We start from the raw sequence: 16129 nt of genomic DNA on the forward strand, positions 1-16129 counted from the left end.
GGGTGGCAGGTTACAGTAGATCAGCGATAGGGTTGTGAGTGTCCTGCATAGTGTAGGGGGTTGGACTAGATGAACCAGTAGGTCCCTTCCAACTCTATTATTCTATTATTCTAGAAGGAGAATGATGTCTGATCCATAGGACTCATCATTCAAGCTCCATGCCAGGGCAGACAGATGCGCTATCTCTATTTATGTCACTGGAATTATTATGGCACAAATAAAAGAGCTCTGTTTTTCCATCCTCTTTTCAAGGGGATTGGTGGGTGTGGAATTGGCTTGGAGATTTTTAAAGCTTGTGCATGCCAGCAAGTTGGCACACTTCCCCACCCTCTCCATCATCCTCTCCTGGCAGGCAGATCTAATTTTTTTTTTAAAGCAAGAACATCTTGTCACCTGGCTGTTTGTGCGCCTTTTGTGTCTAGTTTTGGAAAAAAACGTTCTATAAAATTAGTTTGCTGTTCAGAGCCAGCTGGTATTAGCGCTCTATTAGGGGAATCTTTGTACAAAGCCCTTTAATGACTTGCTGATGGGCTCTTACTTAAAGTCCAAGGTGCAAGGCAGACAATGAAAGGCTAATGGACTGAGATGGCTCTTCGATGCAGCAACAAAATTACCCAACCTTTTTGGCAGCCTTCCCATTCTCCTGGCTCCAAATGTGTGGTTCTTAAATCTTTCACTTCTGTTTTCATTTTATCTTGTTTTTAGGTGGTGAGCCCAGTAGCTCAGGATGAGTTTCAGCATTTTTAAACCCAGGGAAATAAAAAATAAACTACTAAGCATAAGAACATATATAAAAACATGTTTAAAGTATTTTTTTGTGATGATTTAGATTTTGGACCGGTTTTCGCTAAGATAAACAGCAAAAAGCCCCAACAGAATGATAACCCACCCACCAGGTGTAAAGTATTGTCAAGAAAGTAACCTATTACAAGTTAATTCTGACTGCCAAGCAGAAATACATTAAGTAGAACTAATTTTTCTGGTGCATTTTGGAGGACTGGCTGAAAATGCTGAAGCACCGAGTATCAAGGGTATTCAAACTGCGGCCCTCCAGATGTCCATGGACTACAATTCCCATGAGCTCATGGGAATTGTAGTCCATGGACATCTGGAGGGCCACAGTTTGACTACCCCTGTGTGTTTGCATATTTGAAAAATGGGGGAGGGGGGTGTAAGAAAGCTGTGGTTTCTGGCTCTGTGTACAAAACAAAACATCCACATTTTATTTATTTACTTCATATATATCCTGCCATTCTACCCAGTGGTGGATCCAGAACAGCTTACATTCTTCTCCTCACCTCTTTTGCATCCTCAAAACAACTCTGTGAGGTAATTTACTCCTGAGCATGTGTGACTGGCCCAGGAATCTTGCATGACTGAGTAGGGATTTGAACCTGGGTTTTCCTTGTTCCTATTCCCATTTTCAGGACTTCGGGTTCCAAACGTGCGTGAAATGTTTATGCATGTTCTTGTTTTGTATACAAAGAAGCTATGAGATTGGGAATGGCTACTCTCTCTTGCATTTCTGCTCCCCTGCTTCTTTAGAAAATGAGCAGCTGGTAGTAGGAGGTGCAGCTCTCAGCCATATGGTGAAGATGTTTGCGTGAGATGCTTAAGAGTGGTCGGAAGACACTCATAAGGATCTCGTGCCCCGGTGTCACCTTCATCCGGAGGCTGAGCTCCTGCAGTCAGTACCAGAGCTGGTGTTGAAACCTCCCCTTTTCTTCCCAACCTCTAGCTTCTCAGCCCTCACTGTCACTGTTTCCCCTCTGTTTTCCTGCTCGGCTTTTATACGCAGTTTCTTGCCTTGGTTATATCTCCTCTCAGACTCCTTCTGTCCCAGTGTGGGAGAGGGGATGAAGTCTGCAAATCTCTTGCTCTAACCCAGCAATTCCTTTTAGGCACAAAGTATTTACAGCTTTTCATCTGATGATTATGGTTTTAATTGGCTTTGAGTTTCTTGGATGACTGGGCTCTCAATGGCTACTAATCATGATGAATATCTACTCTTAGAATCCTTACTTGGAGGTTTCAGGGAAAAGGTTTCTGCAGTTCCTCAAATTGGGGAGGGGGGTTCTGGCTTCCAGCATTTTATTGATTCTAAAATTTATTTATAGTCTGGCCTTCTTGTTGGGACTCAAGTTGGATTACAGGATATGAAACAGTTCTATCAGACAACATAAGGCAAGGCTTTTAAAGATAAGGGCTTTCTTTTTAAACACCCTTGGAGCCCAGGTAAAGCAGGTTATAATGTCAACTTTCTTGCTTCCTTAAAAAAACCAAAAATGTCTTTGGTTCGGTTGATCCAATTGCATCTCCTAGGCCCCTCATTTCTCAGTGGTATTCCAGTCTCAACATGTTTCTGCTGTTTGTGACAGCAGAGCAAGATGGTAGGTCGATGCAAGTGAGTTATGCGGTTAAAAGAAAAGGCCGGGGGGGGGGGGGAGTGGGGACAGCATGGCATAAGATGAAATAGATACTTTAATCCAAATGCCATAGTGCTCTTGCTGGAGGGGGCCCTCCGAATTGAAGAATGATGTCTGATCAGAGATATTATCTCTTGCACGGATACACTCCTAATATTGTATAGCTGGAACTAGCCTGATGCATTATGTACTCCGAAGTGGGGCAGACCCACATAGGGATATGTGGGTCGTAGGCTGTGAATGGATTTGAAGTTATTCCCTTGAATTGAGCTTGAAAACAAACTGGCCGTCAATGTAGCTTTTAAAAAACAGGTTTGACAGTAGTCAGGCTGTTGCATTCTGGATCACTAGTAGTTTCTGGATTGTCCTCAAGGGCAGACCAACATAGAGTGTATTACAGCAGGGGTAGTCGACCTGTGGTCCTCCAGATGTTCATGGACTACAATTTCCATGAGCCCCTGCCAGAAAACGCTGGCAGGGGCTCATGGGAATTGTAGTCCATGAACATCTGGAGGACCACAGGTTAACTACCCGTGTATTACAGTATCCCAACCACAAGGTTACCAAAGCATGAAATAGCATAGAAAGGGGTGAGTTTGTCAAACACAGATGATTTTTTTAAAAGTCTTAGGGCATCACACCATACATCTTTTCAAGCAATAAGGCTGGATCTTTAAGGCCCCTTTGAGGTCTTAATCCGTTGTGCAGATATCAACTCTTCTCCATCTAAGATTCACCCTTCTTGACTAGCATTCCATCTGTCCTGCCGTAGCCTCACAGCCTCAAAGTATGGGCGCAGAGCTGAGAGGGATGCATCTGGTGGCTCAGATCATGAAATACAGAGCTGGGTATCCTCTGCATATTGATGACATTCAACCCCAAAGCTCCCTTGTAGCTCTCCGTTGAAAGATTGGCAGCTTGTTCTTTGGACTTGACTTGCCCAGACTTGAATGTAATACTCCACATAAGGCCTTCTATGTGCTTAGCAGTGCGATACTCTTTCTTCTTGAGCCTTGGAAGCACAGAAACCTTTGTGGCCCACAGCTGCTTATTACCGGTTGTGTTGATGCCATGTGTGTTTTTCCAGGCATGGAAACCTGACATGGCCGCAGCTGGCAAATAATTTTTGGGTGCAGTGCACACGCAGGAGCAGAGCAAACTGCAAGAACACAGCACTGGTCATTTCCCAGCCACAGCCAGCATGAGCTGAAATATCAGGCTTTTCATTTCCATCCTAAGGAAAGCCTGATGTCTGAAAATAGCATCGACCAATGATTGAGGCTTCCCGTTTTCTGAACGTAGGCTTCTTGCTCGTCTGCTAGACCAGTTTCTCAATCAGAATCAGGAAGCACTGCTTTGAATGTAATGATCTCAAATTAAAGCCCAGTTGCCTCTTGTTAAAGAACGTGGCAAGGTGGATGAATTAAAGGAACCCCATAGGGAGGGGCTCACAGTCAGTTGCACACTCCTGGAAAAAAAAAAGGGAGTTGCTACTATGGACCAGTGCCTTACCAAAAATACAGCTTAAACAAGATTCAGCAAAATGCAGTATAAAAATCATGGGAAAGTACACAACACATCCTGGGCTAGTGTATCCCCCGGGCTAGTTTGCCAGGGCCACAGAGTGTCTGCTGGTAACAGCAGGAATCCTTATGCAGCAGCTTGCTTTACTCCAATGGCTGTTGAGATCTCTGCAGTACTGACTATATTGTATGTTCTAAGCTGAATCATGTAGGGGATTCATGGTTTTTTAAAGGATTTGGCAGGGAGAAGAAAGCATTAACTCCTGGTTTTGGCCACTGTGTAACACAGAGCGTTGGACTGATCCAAAGTAGCTTCTCTTATGTTCTCTTACGTTCTTAACCGTTGCGTCCTCTGTAAGAGAAACTTGAAACAGATTCCATAGCAGGTGTGTCTGGAGTCCTGGCTGCAGTTTGCAATTCCATGGTGGGGTGGGGGGTGTCTCTAAGTTACGGTGGTCTCTTGGGAACACTGTAAGAGCTTTCATAGAATCATAGAATCATAGAATCATAGAGTTGGAAGGGGCCATACAGGCCATCTAGTCCAACCCCCTGCTTAACGCAGGATTAGCCCTAAGCATCCTAAAGCATCCAAGAAAAGTGTGCATCCAACCTTTGCTTGAAGACTTCCAGTGAGGGGGCGCTCACCACCTCCTTAGGCAGCCTATTCCACTGCTGAACGACTCTGACTGAGAAAAACTTTTTCCTGATATCTAGCCTATATCATTGTACTTGAAGTTTAAACCCATTACTGCGTGTCCTCTCCTCTGCAGCCAGCAGAAACAGCATCCTGCCCTCCTCCAAGTGACAACCTTTCAAATACTTAAAGAGGGCTATCATGTCCCCTCTCAACCTCCTTTTCTCCAGGCTGAACATTCCCAAGTCAGTCTTGGCCTCCTCTTCGTTTCCATTATATCCTCACAAGAGACCTGTGAGGTGAGTAAGGCTGAGATTGTGTTCAGGCTCAAGGTCACCCGACAAGCTTCCAAGACAGAACGGAGATTATAACCCCCCTGGGTCTTCCAGATCTTAATGTCATGCCACGCCATTCTGCTTGGAATTGTATGTGTATCTTTTAAAAACCGCTCTCACCGTTTTGAGGAATAGAGTAGAAAATAGATGAGTAGCTGGCAACTTGGCAGGAGCAACATCAGTGACAGCGCTGATGCACAATGTCACTTTTGGTGCAAAACCAGAAGGGCTGTTGGCTGATGTAATCACATCACAGTGAAACTCGCTCCTCCCCTTTCTCTGTAGGGGAAGGAACCCTATGAAAGGACCCCTGCTGTGCATCAGGCTATGCTCTGGAAGGGGGCTATTACAGCTGTGTAAACTGGAATTTTATTATACTATCTAGATTTGTTTTGTTTTGTTTTGTTTTAACTTCTCATAGTTTTGAGAAATGGAGTGAGTTATAAACTCAAATAAACTACAGAGGGTTGTAGTCTTGGAGTTTGCGGGTATCATTTTATGGGACTGTGATAATGATGCCCCATCCCACTTCCCGCACACAGAGGCAAGATTTTCCCTCCACTTTTCTTACCATTAATTAATTAATAACATTTTTATATCATCATCATCATCATCATCATCATCATCATCATCATCATCATCATCATCATCATCATCATTATTATTATTATTATTATTATTATTTCGATTTATTTCTCGCCACTCCCAAATGGCTCGTGGCGGGTTACAGTGTCTTAAAAACCCCATTAAAACTCCCATTAAAAGACTTTAAAATGTCACAACATGGTGGCACAATAATAAGATCCCCTTCCTACCCCATTCCTAAAAAAGTGGGGGTGGAGGAGAAGGAGGTCAACGATGTTCAAGAAGCCCGGGGGAGAGCAGTCGATGTACCCCAGCAGCCCCAGCCTCAACCATAGACCTGGCGGAAGAGCTCCGTCTTGCAGGCCCTGCGGAACGTTGAAGGGTCCCGCAGGGCCCGCAGCTCACCCGGGAGCTCATTCCACCAGGTGGGGGCCAGGACCAAAAAGGCCCTGGCCCTGGTCGAGGCTAGGCGTGCTTCCCTAGGGCCGGGAACGACCAGAAGATTCTCACTCGCAGAGCGCAGAGCCCTGCGGGGGGCATAGGGCACTAGGCGGTCCTTCAGGCATGTGGGTCCCAGCCCGCGTAAAGCCTTAAAGGGTTAGAGCCAGAACCTTGAACCGGATCCGGGCAGCAATTGGTAACCAGTGCAGCTGCCTCAGCACAGGTTGGATGTGGGCCCTCCAAGGTGTGCCGGTGAGGACCCTAGCAGCTGCATTTTGTACTAGCTGGAGTTTCCGGATCAGAGACAGGGATAGGCCCGCGTAGAGCGAGTTACAGAAATCTAATCTGGAGGTGACCGTTGCATGATCACAGTGGCCAGGTGTTCGGGGGACAGGTAGGGCGCTAGTAGCCGAGCTTGGCGAAGATGGAAAAATGCCTGGCCGGCTACTTTCCTGACCTGCGCCTCCATAGTCAGGGAGGCATCAATGGTTACACCCAGGTTTCTGGCCTGGGAATCGATGGTAAGATGCGCCCCTGTCAGGGTGGGTAAATGCGCTTCCTGTTCCCACCCCCTACTTCCCAGCCACAGGACCTCCGTCTTGGAGGGGTTGAGTTTCAGGTGACTCTGCTCAAACCATTCTGTCACCGCTTCCAAACATATTGCCTGTTTCTGTTGGCTCAGGCGTGGCTTACATCATATTCGATAAAACTCACAGTTGTAAACATATAACATAAAACAATTCATTCCTATTATTAAAATATTAAAATAATTAAAATTACAAAATTTAAATTATTGCTTACAGTCTGAGGTAGTGTTCAGTTTAGCATAGGCGATTGTTGCCCTTCTCAAAGCGGGAAGGGGAATGAATAAAGTGATGAGTGAGATGTTTCTATGGCAACTAGATGTTATTTTATGTTATCTATCGCTATAAGTTCCTATGTGTGTAGGGAGGCCAGTTACTTTGATGTTCTATGGGCCTTAACCAAACAACTCAGCCTTGCAGACCCTGTGGAACAGTTTTAGGTCGTGCAGAGCCCTGATGTCATTCAGGAGAGTGTTCCACCAGGCCAGTTTTATCTCTCTAGGGCTGGGGGATCTTCAGCTCCGTTAAGGGGCAGAGGGGAAGAAGAGGTCCCATAGGTATGACGGTCCCAGACCATTTAGGTCTTTGAAGGTAAGTACCAGTACCTTGAACCTGATTTGGTCTTCAACTTGGAGCCAGTACAACTGGGGGAGCACTAGTCAAATGTGCTCTCTCTGTCCAGTTCCATTGAGGAGTCAGGCCACTCCATTTTGGACTAATTGAAGCTTCTGGATCAAATATAAGGGTAGCCCTATATAGAGCAAGTTTCAGTAGTCCATCCTGGAGGTGACCCATGTAACGGTCACAGGTCAGACATCCATAGGTAGGGCACTGACAGCCATGTCTGGCATAGATGATCAAATGCCTGTAAGGCATTATTTGTGACCTGAGCCGTCATTGATAGTATAAGGTTCAGGATCATGGCCAGGCTCTTGATGGTGGCCAAAGTTGTCAGTTGAACTCTATCAAGAGCCAGGTGTCATAAAGCCTCATCTGGGGTGCACTGACCTCGTCTTTAATGGGGGAGGATCATGAGCATCAGCTTTATTTGCACATGGGTGGGTGCCCCAGATTGCAGGAGGATGGTTGCACATGGCATCACAAGCATGGGATAACTGGTGCTACATGGCAGGCCCCAGTGCCCCAACATGAGCAGTGTATTAATGATCAAAATCTAGTATGGCTCAAGCCCCCTTTTTTCTGGTCAGCCTTGCTCATTCTCTTTTTCAGCATGCTCATTTAAAATATATTAGGACTATTAATCTAAATTTCTCATCTGACCAAAATATTACTCCCCTCCTTTGAATCAAGAAAACAATATTACCCAAGGTTGTACCTGCTGCGAGGGAACAGAGAGCTTCCGGCAGCTGTGCTTTCCTTGCAATATGAAACGTATCAAAGCATTATGAAACCTGGCATCTGATGACTGACAAACTCTCAGAGGGCCATTTCTAAATCTCTACTATGCAGTGTGTCCTGTTTTCCCTCCCTCCCCCAATGAGACAGTTTCATGTCTAAAAGGAATTTCTGCCCATAAGTATAAAAATAGATGCTTTTCCATCCTTATTTAGGAATAGGAGTTGAGGACAATGTGAGAACACATCTAGCGTTGTCCAAGGCTTTGGTGATGACCCTAGAAAGCTGTGGCACACTGGAGAAGATGGCTCTGATTTGGATATAAGGCGACTTCAAGCTTGTAGATATATGAACTGAGGTTTGGTGTCTTGGTCATGTTACAGTACTATTGCCTGTTGGGTACTAGCTTCCAAATAATTACATTTCTGGTATTCAGGTACCCCGGTTTTGGCCCACTGATGTCACATAGGCTTTTTCCTTCTCTGCAGCAGAATTTCTGTATAACTCCAGTGGGTGATTTTTCCAGGGTAGGCTGCAGGGTACTTGTTGGTGAGTGTAGGACATCCTCTGTTAGGTTTGGTTCTAGCTAACATCTCCTCCTTCCATGTGCCTGTGTAGCCACTTGTGTTTCAATCCTGGCATAAATGTGATTTGCATCAAAAACTACTCAGTGTATAGTACAATGATTAAAAGACGGAAGCAGTCCCTGCCCACAGATTTATAACCTAGTTAGCAAATGGATGGGGATAAGAAAGAAGTTAAAGTTGTACAGAGAAAGCAAGGATGAGAAGATGCTCAAGATGTGGGCATGGAAGAAGATGGGCAGAAGGCAAGGCTATAGAGAAGAAAGAGGAGCTAAAAGGGCACAAGGTAGTAATGAAAATTTGGGTGTGCTCTTCTTCAGAAGTCTCTTTCTGCTTTGTCAGAGGACACTGAATTTACAGGACACTTTAGATTCCCTCTGAAAACCATCTGTTGCTCCAGTCAATTAGATGCCACACACATTTTGTATGCAATATAAACTCCATCTGTTCTGTAAGGCATCAGGACAGCAGTGAGACCCAGGGGCAAAATGATAGTAATGTGTTAATTTGAAGACTTAACAGAGTTTGACTGACAACTTTCTTCTCCACATACCAAAGGCAAGCCAGTGTGCAGGGAGTGGTACTAAGATGCTCTTCCAGCAGAGTGGAATATTCCTCCCCCCCCCCTGTGCTGCTGGGAATCCAGGAAGTCATTGTCTTTGATCAGAACTGGCTAATACATTCTCATTTTTAAGGACTGGCGGTAGGGTCTCTGCGCCTCCAGGGAAAGGCATGGAACTGGCAGTCTTCAAGCAAAGGTTGGATACACACTTTTCTTGGATGCTTTAGGATGCTTAGGGCTGATCCTGCGTTGAGCAGGGGGTTGGACTACATGGCCTGTATGGCCCCTTCCAACTCTATGATTCTATTATTCTAACTGACTGCCTTGTCTTTTGAAGGGTGGGAGCTCATACATTTGCTGCTACTCTCCATCTCCTTCCCTCCCATGCTCAGCTGCTCCTAGGTTGAACCTGTTAACTGACACTGCAGTTTCTTACTGTCTCCAGCTCAAAGTTGTTTCCAGTTAAGAAGAAGAAGAGTTGTTTTTTATATGCCGCTATTCTCTATCAGAAGGAATTTCAAAGCAACTTACAATTGCCTTCCCATTCCCCTCCCCACAACAAACACCTTGTGGGGTGGGTGATGCTGAGAGAGCCCTGATATTACTGCTTGGTCAGAATAGTTTTGTCATTGCTGTGGTGAGCCCAAGGTCACCCACCTGGTTGCATGTGGAGAAGCGGGGAATCAAACCCTGTTTGCCAGATGGTTAGCGCTCCTATCCACTACACCAAGCTTACTGGTAAGTTTGATTAGATTTTGAATCAGGGCTGTTTGAAATCACAGCCATGGGGAATTAGCAGCCTTTGGAGACGTGGGCATGAGGACCATGTGCAGACAAAACATAAACTTGCTTTTAGAATATAGTTAATGTAGGTCTTACGGTATTGTTTTGAGGACACCAGAGGGCAGAGGACTCAGTGGGGCACCTGCAGGGTGCCCTACACACTTTGACTCCTTGGGTGGGAGCAGCAAAAGGCTCTGATGGTCTGCAAAACATTTTCAAATCAAAATAGGGTCCCTGCTTTGCTGAATCTTGAGAACCACTGCTCTGGAGAAACTGGGAGTAGCACCACAAAGAGACAGCCATCTGCAGGGTGTGTTCTCCTCACTGCACTCATCTGATCCTTGTAAAAGCTGCTTGACTGTATTTGTCAGGACTTCCTGCAGCAATAAATTCCTTGAGGTAATTAAGTCTTATGTGAAGAAACAACACTTTCCCCTCTCAAATCTGTTGCCTATCTATTTACTCTGGGGGTCACCCCCTTCTGTTTAGAGGAAACATGAACGACTCTTTGTGTTTCCTTTCTTCATTATCACTTATGTCCAGAGCAGTGGACATCTAGATTAATCTCTGTTTGTAATGATACAGGAACAGAAGGCCAAAAAAGATAAAATCGATTGCTAATTCCAGGCTGGACACTCAGATGCTTGGAGCTGCTCCCTTTTTCTGATTATTGAGCTTCCTAAACTAAAAATGAAATCAAGGGTGAATCAGCTTGAACTGCACCATTCCTAGTTCCAAGGTGAGATTACATGTTCAAGAAGATCCTGAATATAAATCAATGCTATATTCAGTTCAAGTTAGACACACTACTCAAGAAGAGAGGTATCTAGGAGTATGCATGGGTATCTGAATGAACCAGATTTGTTCTTTCTCACACCAAGTCTGGAAAGTATCTAACCAAGCCTCAGGTTGTATTTGCTTTAGTTCTGCTTTGCAAGCTGCAGCTCAATTTTTATCAAATAATAGGGCATTTTGCTAGTGTCTTGCTGTTGTGAAACTTTGCTGCTGTAGCTTCATAAAGAATAGGCAGTTCTTGCATTGTCTGATGTATCATTGCTGTCTTCTAGGGATGATGGAATACTGGCAGTGAAACGGCTACGAGGGATTCTGATGTGTGAGCTTCTTCCTGCATGCCTTGGTCCTTGAACAGTAATACAGAATGTTGAACGAGTCGATGACGCCTGGCTTGCTCCTGTTGCGTTTCTCTGGCCCAAAGGAAACTCCTCATTGCCATGACAGCACTGCTCCTGCTCTCCTAGCAACACCCAGTTAACTGGCAGCCAAGTAGAAGAGTTGGATGATTGGTTTTCCATCAGATCAAAAGTCGTGTCCCTCATCCTGTGGAGAAGATGAAATTTCCATTCTATTGGCCCTTTGCCACACGGGCACAATAACATTCTAGTGGTTTGCTAAAAAGAACTGCCTTGGTTATGGCTACTGATCCAACGTGATACGGTGCGCGCCAGTTCTTGGACTCATGACTGGGTATACCATGTTGCGGAATGGGGGCGTGGGGAATGGAGGCCAGCCCTGGATGTTACGGTGGTCTAGTCGGATCCGGCTCACTTGGCTTAGCTTCACATTGTTCATCATACTGGTCTTCTTTCCCCTTATCGCCCATTACTATTTGACCACCATAGACGATGCAGATGATGCTGGGAAGCGCATCTTTGGCCCGCGCACAGGCAACGAGCTGTGCGAGGTGAAGCACGTCCAGGATTTGTGCCGCATCCGGGAGTCGGTGAGTGAGGAGCTACTTCAGCTGGAAGCCAAACGGCAGGAGCTGAACAGTGAGATTGCCAAACTGAACCTCAAGATCGAAGCTTGCAAGAAAAGCATAGAGAATGCCAAGCAGGATCTCCTGCAGCTGAAGAACGTCATCAGTCAAACAGAACATTCGTACAAAGAACTGATGGCACAAAATCAGCCCAAGCTCTCTTTGCCAATCCGACTGCTACCAGAGAAAGATGACTCTAACTTCCCCTTGCCAAAATCCAACAGGAACTGCCGGTTGCACAACTGTTTTGACTATTCACGTTGCCCGTTAACTTCTGGATTCCCAGTCTATGTCTACAACAGTGACCAGTATCATTTTGCAAGCTCATTAGACCCATTAGTTAAGCAAGCCTTTGAGTCAACTGTCAGAACTAATGTATATGTTACTGAAAATGCAAACATTGCTTGTATATACATAATCTTAGTGGGAGAAATTCAGGAGCCCGTAATGCCAAAACCTACTGAAATAGAGCAACAGTTGCACACTTTGCCATATTGGAGGTCTGATGGACACAACCATCTCATTATTAACTTATCCAGGAAGTCTGAGACGCAGAACTTTCTTTATAACATCAGTACAGGGCGGGCCATGATTGCCCAGTCCACCTTTTATGATGTACAGTATCGCCCAGGCTTTGATATTGTAGTGTCTCCTCTGGTCCATGCAATGTCTGAACCTAATTTCCTAAAGATCCCACCCCAGGTGCCAGTCAAACGGAAATACTTATTCAGTTTCCAAGGAGAGAAGGTGGAATCTCTCCGGTCCAGCTTGCAAGAAGTACGTTCATTCGAGGAGGAAATTGAAGGCAATGCCCCAGCAGACTATGATGATAGGATCATTACCACCTTGAAAGCTGTACAAGACAGCAAGCTGGACTTTGTCTTGGTAGAATTTACTTGTAAAAACCAGCCTAAGGCCAGCCTGCCCACTGAGTGGGCTCTTTGTGGGGAAAGGGAGGACAGACTAGAGCTACTGAAACTATCTACTTTTGCACTGATAATCACCCCAGGGGACACACACCTTGTGATCTCTGCTGGGTGTGTAATGAGACTCTTTGAGGCTCTAGAAGTTGGAGCTATCCCAGTGATCCTTGGAGAGCAGGTCCAGCTGCCCTATCATGATGTGATCCGGTGGAACGAGGCAGCCTTAATCATACCAAAGCCACGTATCACAGAAGTGCACTTTCTCCTGCGAAGCATTTCTGATAATGACCTCTTGGCCATGAGGAGGCAGGGACGTTTCTTGTGGGAGACCTATTTTTCCACTTCAGAAAGTGTCTTCAGCACAGTCTTGGCCATCATCAGGACTCGAATCCAAATCCCAGCTGTTCCCATTCGTGAGGAAATGGCTGTGGAGATCCCTCACCGATCTGGCAAAGCTGCTGGCACAGACCCCAATATGGCTGACAATGGGGACTTAGACTTGGGGCCAGTGGAAACAGAGCCACCTTACTCATCCCCCAAATACTTGCGCAATTTTACCCTCACAGCAATGGATATCTACCGGAACTGGAACTCTGCTCCCGGGCCCTTCCACCTCTTTCCTCACACACCCTTTGATCCTGTCTTACCATCAGAAGCCAAGTTTCTTGGGTCTGGGACTGGATTTCGACCTATTGGTGGAGGAGCTGGTGGCTCTGGAAAAGAGTTCCAAGCTGCATTAGGTGGCAATGTCCCCAGGGAGCAATTTACAGTAGTAATGTTAACCTATGAGAGAGAGGAAGTATTGATGAACTCCTTGGAGAGGCTCAATGGTCTCCCCTATTTAAATAAAGTTGTGGTTGTCTGGAATTCTCCCAAGCTTCCATCAGAAGATCTCCTGTGGCCAGACATTGGTGTCCCAATTGTGGTAAGAGAAATTCAGTTATTTGACATTACATGTTTTAAGAGAAACGTGGACAGATTTCAGAGTGGGTTTTTCTGTGTGTGCCTTTATAAAATGTATGCTTTTGGCATTATGTATTGGTCTTCAAATTGTCTTCTAATAAGGCTGCCTACTTTGAGATGTTAAGAATCTTTCTAGTGAAATCCTTGAATGGGGAAAGGATTCTGTTCCAGCCTCAGCTTTGTGTGAGATATGGGAACTTTTACATGATCACCCTTCTTCCCCCACAGTTTCCGTGCCAGTTTTGGTCCAAGATTCAGTCGTTTGCTAGGTGATTGCAGATGTGACCCCCAACTTGGTATCTTTAGCCAGGGCAGTCTTTGCAGAATTTGGAGCAAAGCAGATTCATATCCCCTTACTAAGGATACTGTACAATTAGGGTTATTGGGTCTGAGTGAACCCTGGATGAGTTCAGTATTTCAGAAGATAGTAGTCAAAGAGGTTTTTGCCGGCTTGTTGATCAAAAGGGAAGGAGCATCCAGTGACGTACCTGTAAGGACTCAGAAGGAACTTGTTTCTTTTCCAAAAATTGTGAGGCTATGGCTGTTTTTCAGATGCCCAGATTTGGTTCTGGTTGATTCAGAGATGCAGCAATCAACCTGTCTGTCTCTTTTAGGATGAAGTGACTTGCCAGACCAGCCTTTGGCTCTGCCCACTTTCAGGGCTGCAGTTACCTAAATGGTAGCAGTTTTGGGTATGAAAATGTGGTTTTTATGTTCACTAAAGTAGGTATGGCTCTCTTCCTGTTTGGGTTGAAAGGGTTTCTAATTCTCCAGGTGCTTATCGGAGGCCCCTTTATGGACAGTTACATTCTATTTAAAAAATCTTGGGATTTGTTTCCTAGCAGTCAGCTATAGAACTGTGCAAAATTACTCAAAGTCTTTGAGGGTAGACTGAACAATGAATGTAATTCCTGGAAAAAGTCCTCTCAAGGCAGATTAAGTGATAATTTGCCTTCCACAGTGATGATATAGATTCAAATGTGTAGCCGTGTTGGTCTGAAGTAGCACAATAAAATCAGAGTCCAGTAGCTGGTATAGCATGAGATAGGAATAGAATACAGTTTGCTTTTCTTAAACAGAACGTTTCACAGTTTTTTAGAAACAAGTATATTCTTCCTATGAATGTAACTCTGAGCAGTTTCTTTAACTATGTATGTTTTTGGACTATAAGTCATTAGTTTTTTAGAAACAAGTATATTCTTCCTATGAATGTAACTCTGAGCAGTTTCTTTAACTATGTATGTTTTTGGACTATAAGTCACTAGTTATCCAGATTTTCCTCTAAGCAAACCTGCAATTTTTTTTGAGAATTACAGTATTTGCTGGTGTATAAGACTACTTTTCCCCCCTGAAAAACATGCCTCCAAGTGGGGGGGGTCATCCTATACACCGGGTGCACTTCAGTTGGGATAGACATAGTTGCCCATAGTGGCCCATAGTGCTGTAATGTAATGTAACAAACTCTATATTTTGAGTGGAAATGTTGGGGGGGGGGGGGTCGTCTTATACGCCCGGTCGTCTTATACGTCGGCAAATACGGTAATTTTGCTGTCCTAGCATGTCATTTTTTGGGGGGGGGAATGAGGAATTGTTTCTTTTGGGGGGCTTGGAAGTCTTCAGCAAAACCTACCCTTCTTTGGAATTGTTCTTGACAGTTTATGTGAAATAAACTGGATCCAAAGGTTTCCCCTTGCCATTTTGATGAAGCTTTGACGCAGAGGCTGTAGTATGATGTTATGCCAGTGTGGATCTGTGAAATTTTCAGTTTATGTGGGGCTGTGTATCCCAGTGTGGGCTGCTTATCCTTTCACATTGCATTGTCTTCTGTGGGAAGAGCATCTATGTTTGTTTGCCATTGAAGACAAGAGACATGACAAAGTAAATAGGCAGCAGCTGCATTCAAATGCACCATTGGGTGCTTCTCCTTGGTCTGATTCTGTCGGGGAGGGACTGTTTACTGTGTGCACTAGCTTCCCATAAGCTCATGCTCAGCTTGTGTATCCGATGAGCTAAAAAAACCCAAAAGTTACAGAGGACAATTTCAAGGATAACAGTTTCAGTGAGGCAGTAGAAAGCAGTTCTTTGTTGCAGCGAGAGATCTTAAATTTTTATCTGAAAGCAGAAGGGGGTGCTTGCTGCCACTTTGGCTTCTGGGAGTTTAGCACCGCATGAAATGAATGTATATTTTTAATATTTCATCTTATTGTTCCTGACTAGTAAATCACATTGTTCCCAGGCAGAAGTAAATGAAAACATTCCTTTTGGGGAGCAATAAAATGAGTTACAATTGCTCATGTCATTGCAAAATGAACATTTGTGTTAGCCCTGCTGAGTTTTTGTTCTTTTAAAGACAAAATCCTCACCATATTTCTATTTAAATTCTTTGTAACACCTTTGCTTCTGCAGAAGGGCATGCACACTGAGCTCTTTCTGCCTGTTTACCTTGAAACAAACTGAGTTCTTAACAGACAAGCAAAACTTCATTTCAGAATTGCTCCTGCTTTGGAGCAGCTGGTATATTAGTGGAAGCTCCTTTTTATTTATTTGCAAGCTTTAACCTGCCCAGGTTTAAAATTCATTCAAACACAATAAAACCCATGAGAGGAAATACCCAGCCAAAAAAATAAGAAGAAAATAAAAGATGGATTCTAAC

General features: G+C 44.6%; 1 protein-coding gene across 8 annotated transcripts in view; it reads left to right on the plus strand.

The window, feature by feature from the left end:
• The window catches only part of EXTL3 (exostosin like glycosyltransferase 3), a 183081-nt gene that overhangs the window by 123532 nt on the left and 43420 nt on the right, over positions 1-16129 (plus strand). For all 8 annotated transcript variants that reach the window (XM_077331808.1, XM_077331800.1, XM_077331840.1 and 5 more), the window contains one exon: positions 10881-13438. In XM_077331808.1, the coding sequence (XP_077187923.1) occupies positions 11291-13438 (2148 nt within the window). In that variant the 5' untranslated portion in view covers positions 10881-11290. The remainder of the gene's footprint in view (positions 1-10880; positions 13439-16129) is intronic.

Source organism: Paroedura picta, chromosome 1 (assembly GCF_049243985.1).
Source record: "Paroedura picta isolate Pp20150507F chromosome 1, Ppicta_v3.0, whole genome shotgun sequence".
NCBI lineage: Eukaryota > Metazoa > Chordata > Lepidosauria > Squamata > Gekkonidae > Paroedura > Paroedura picta.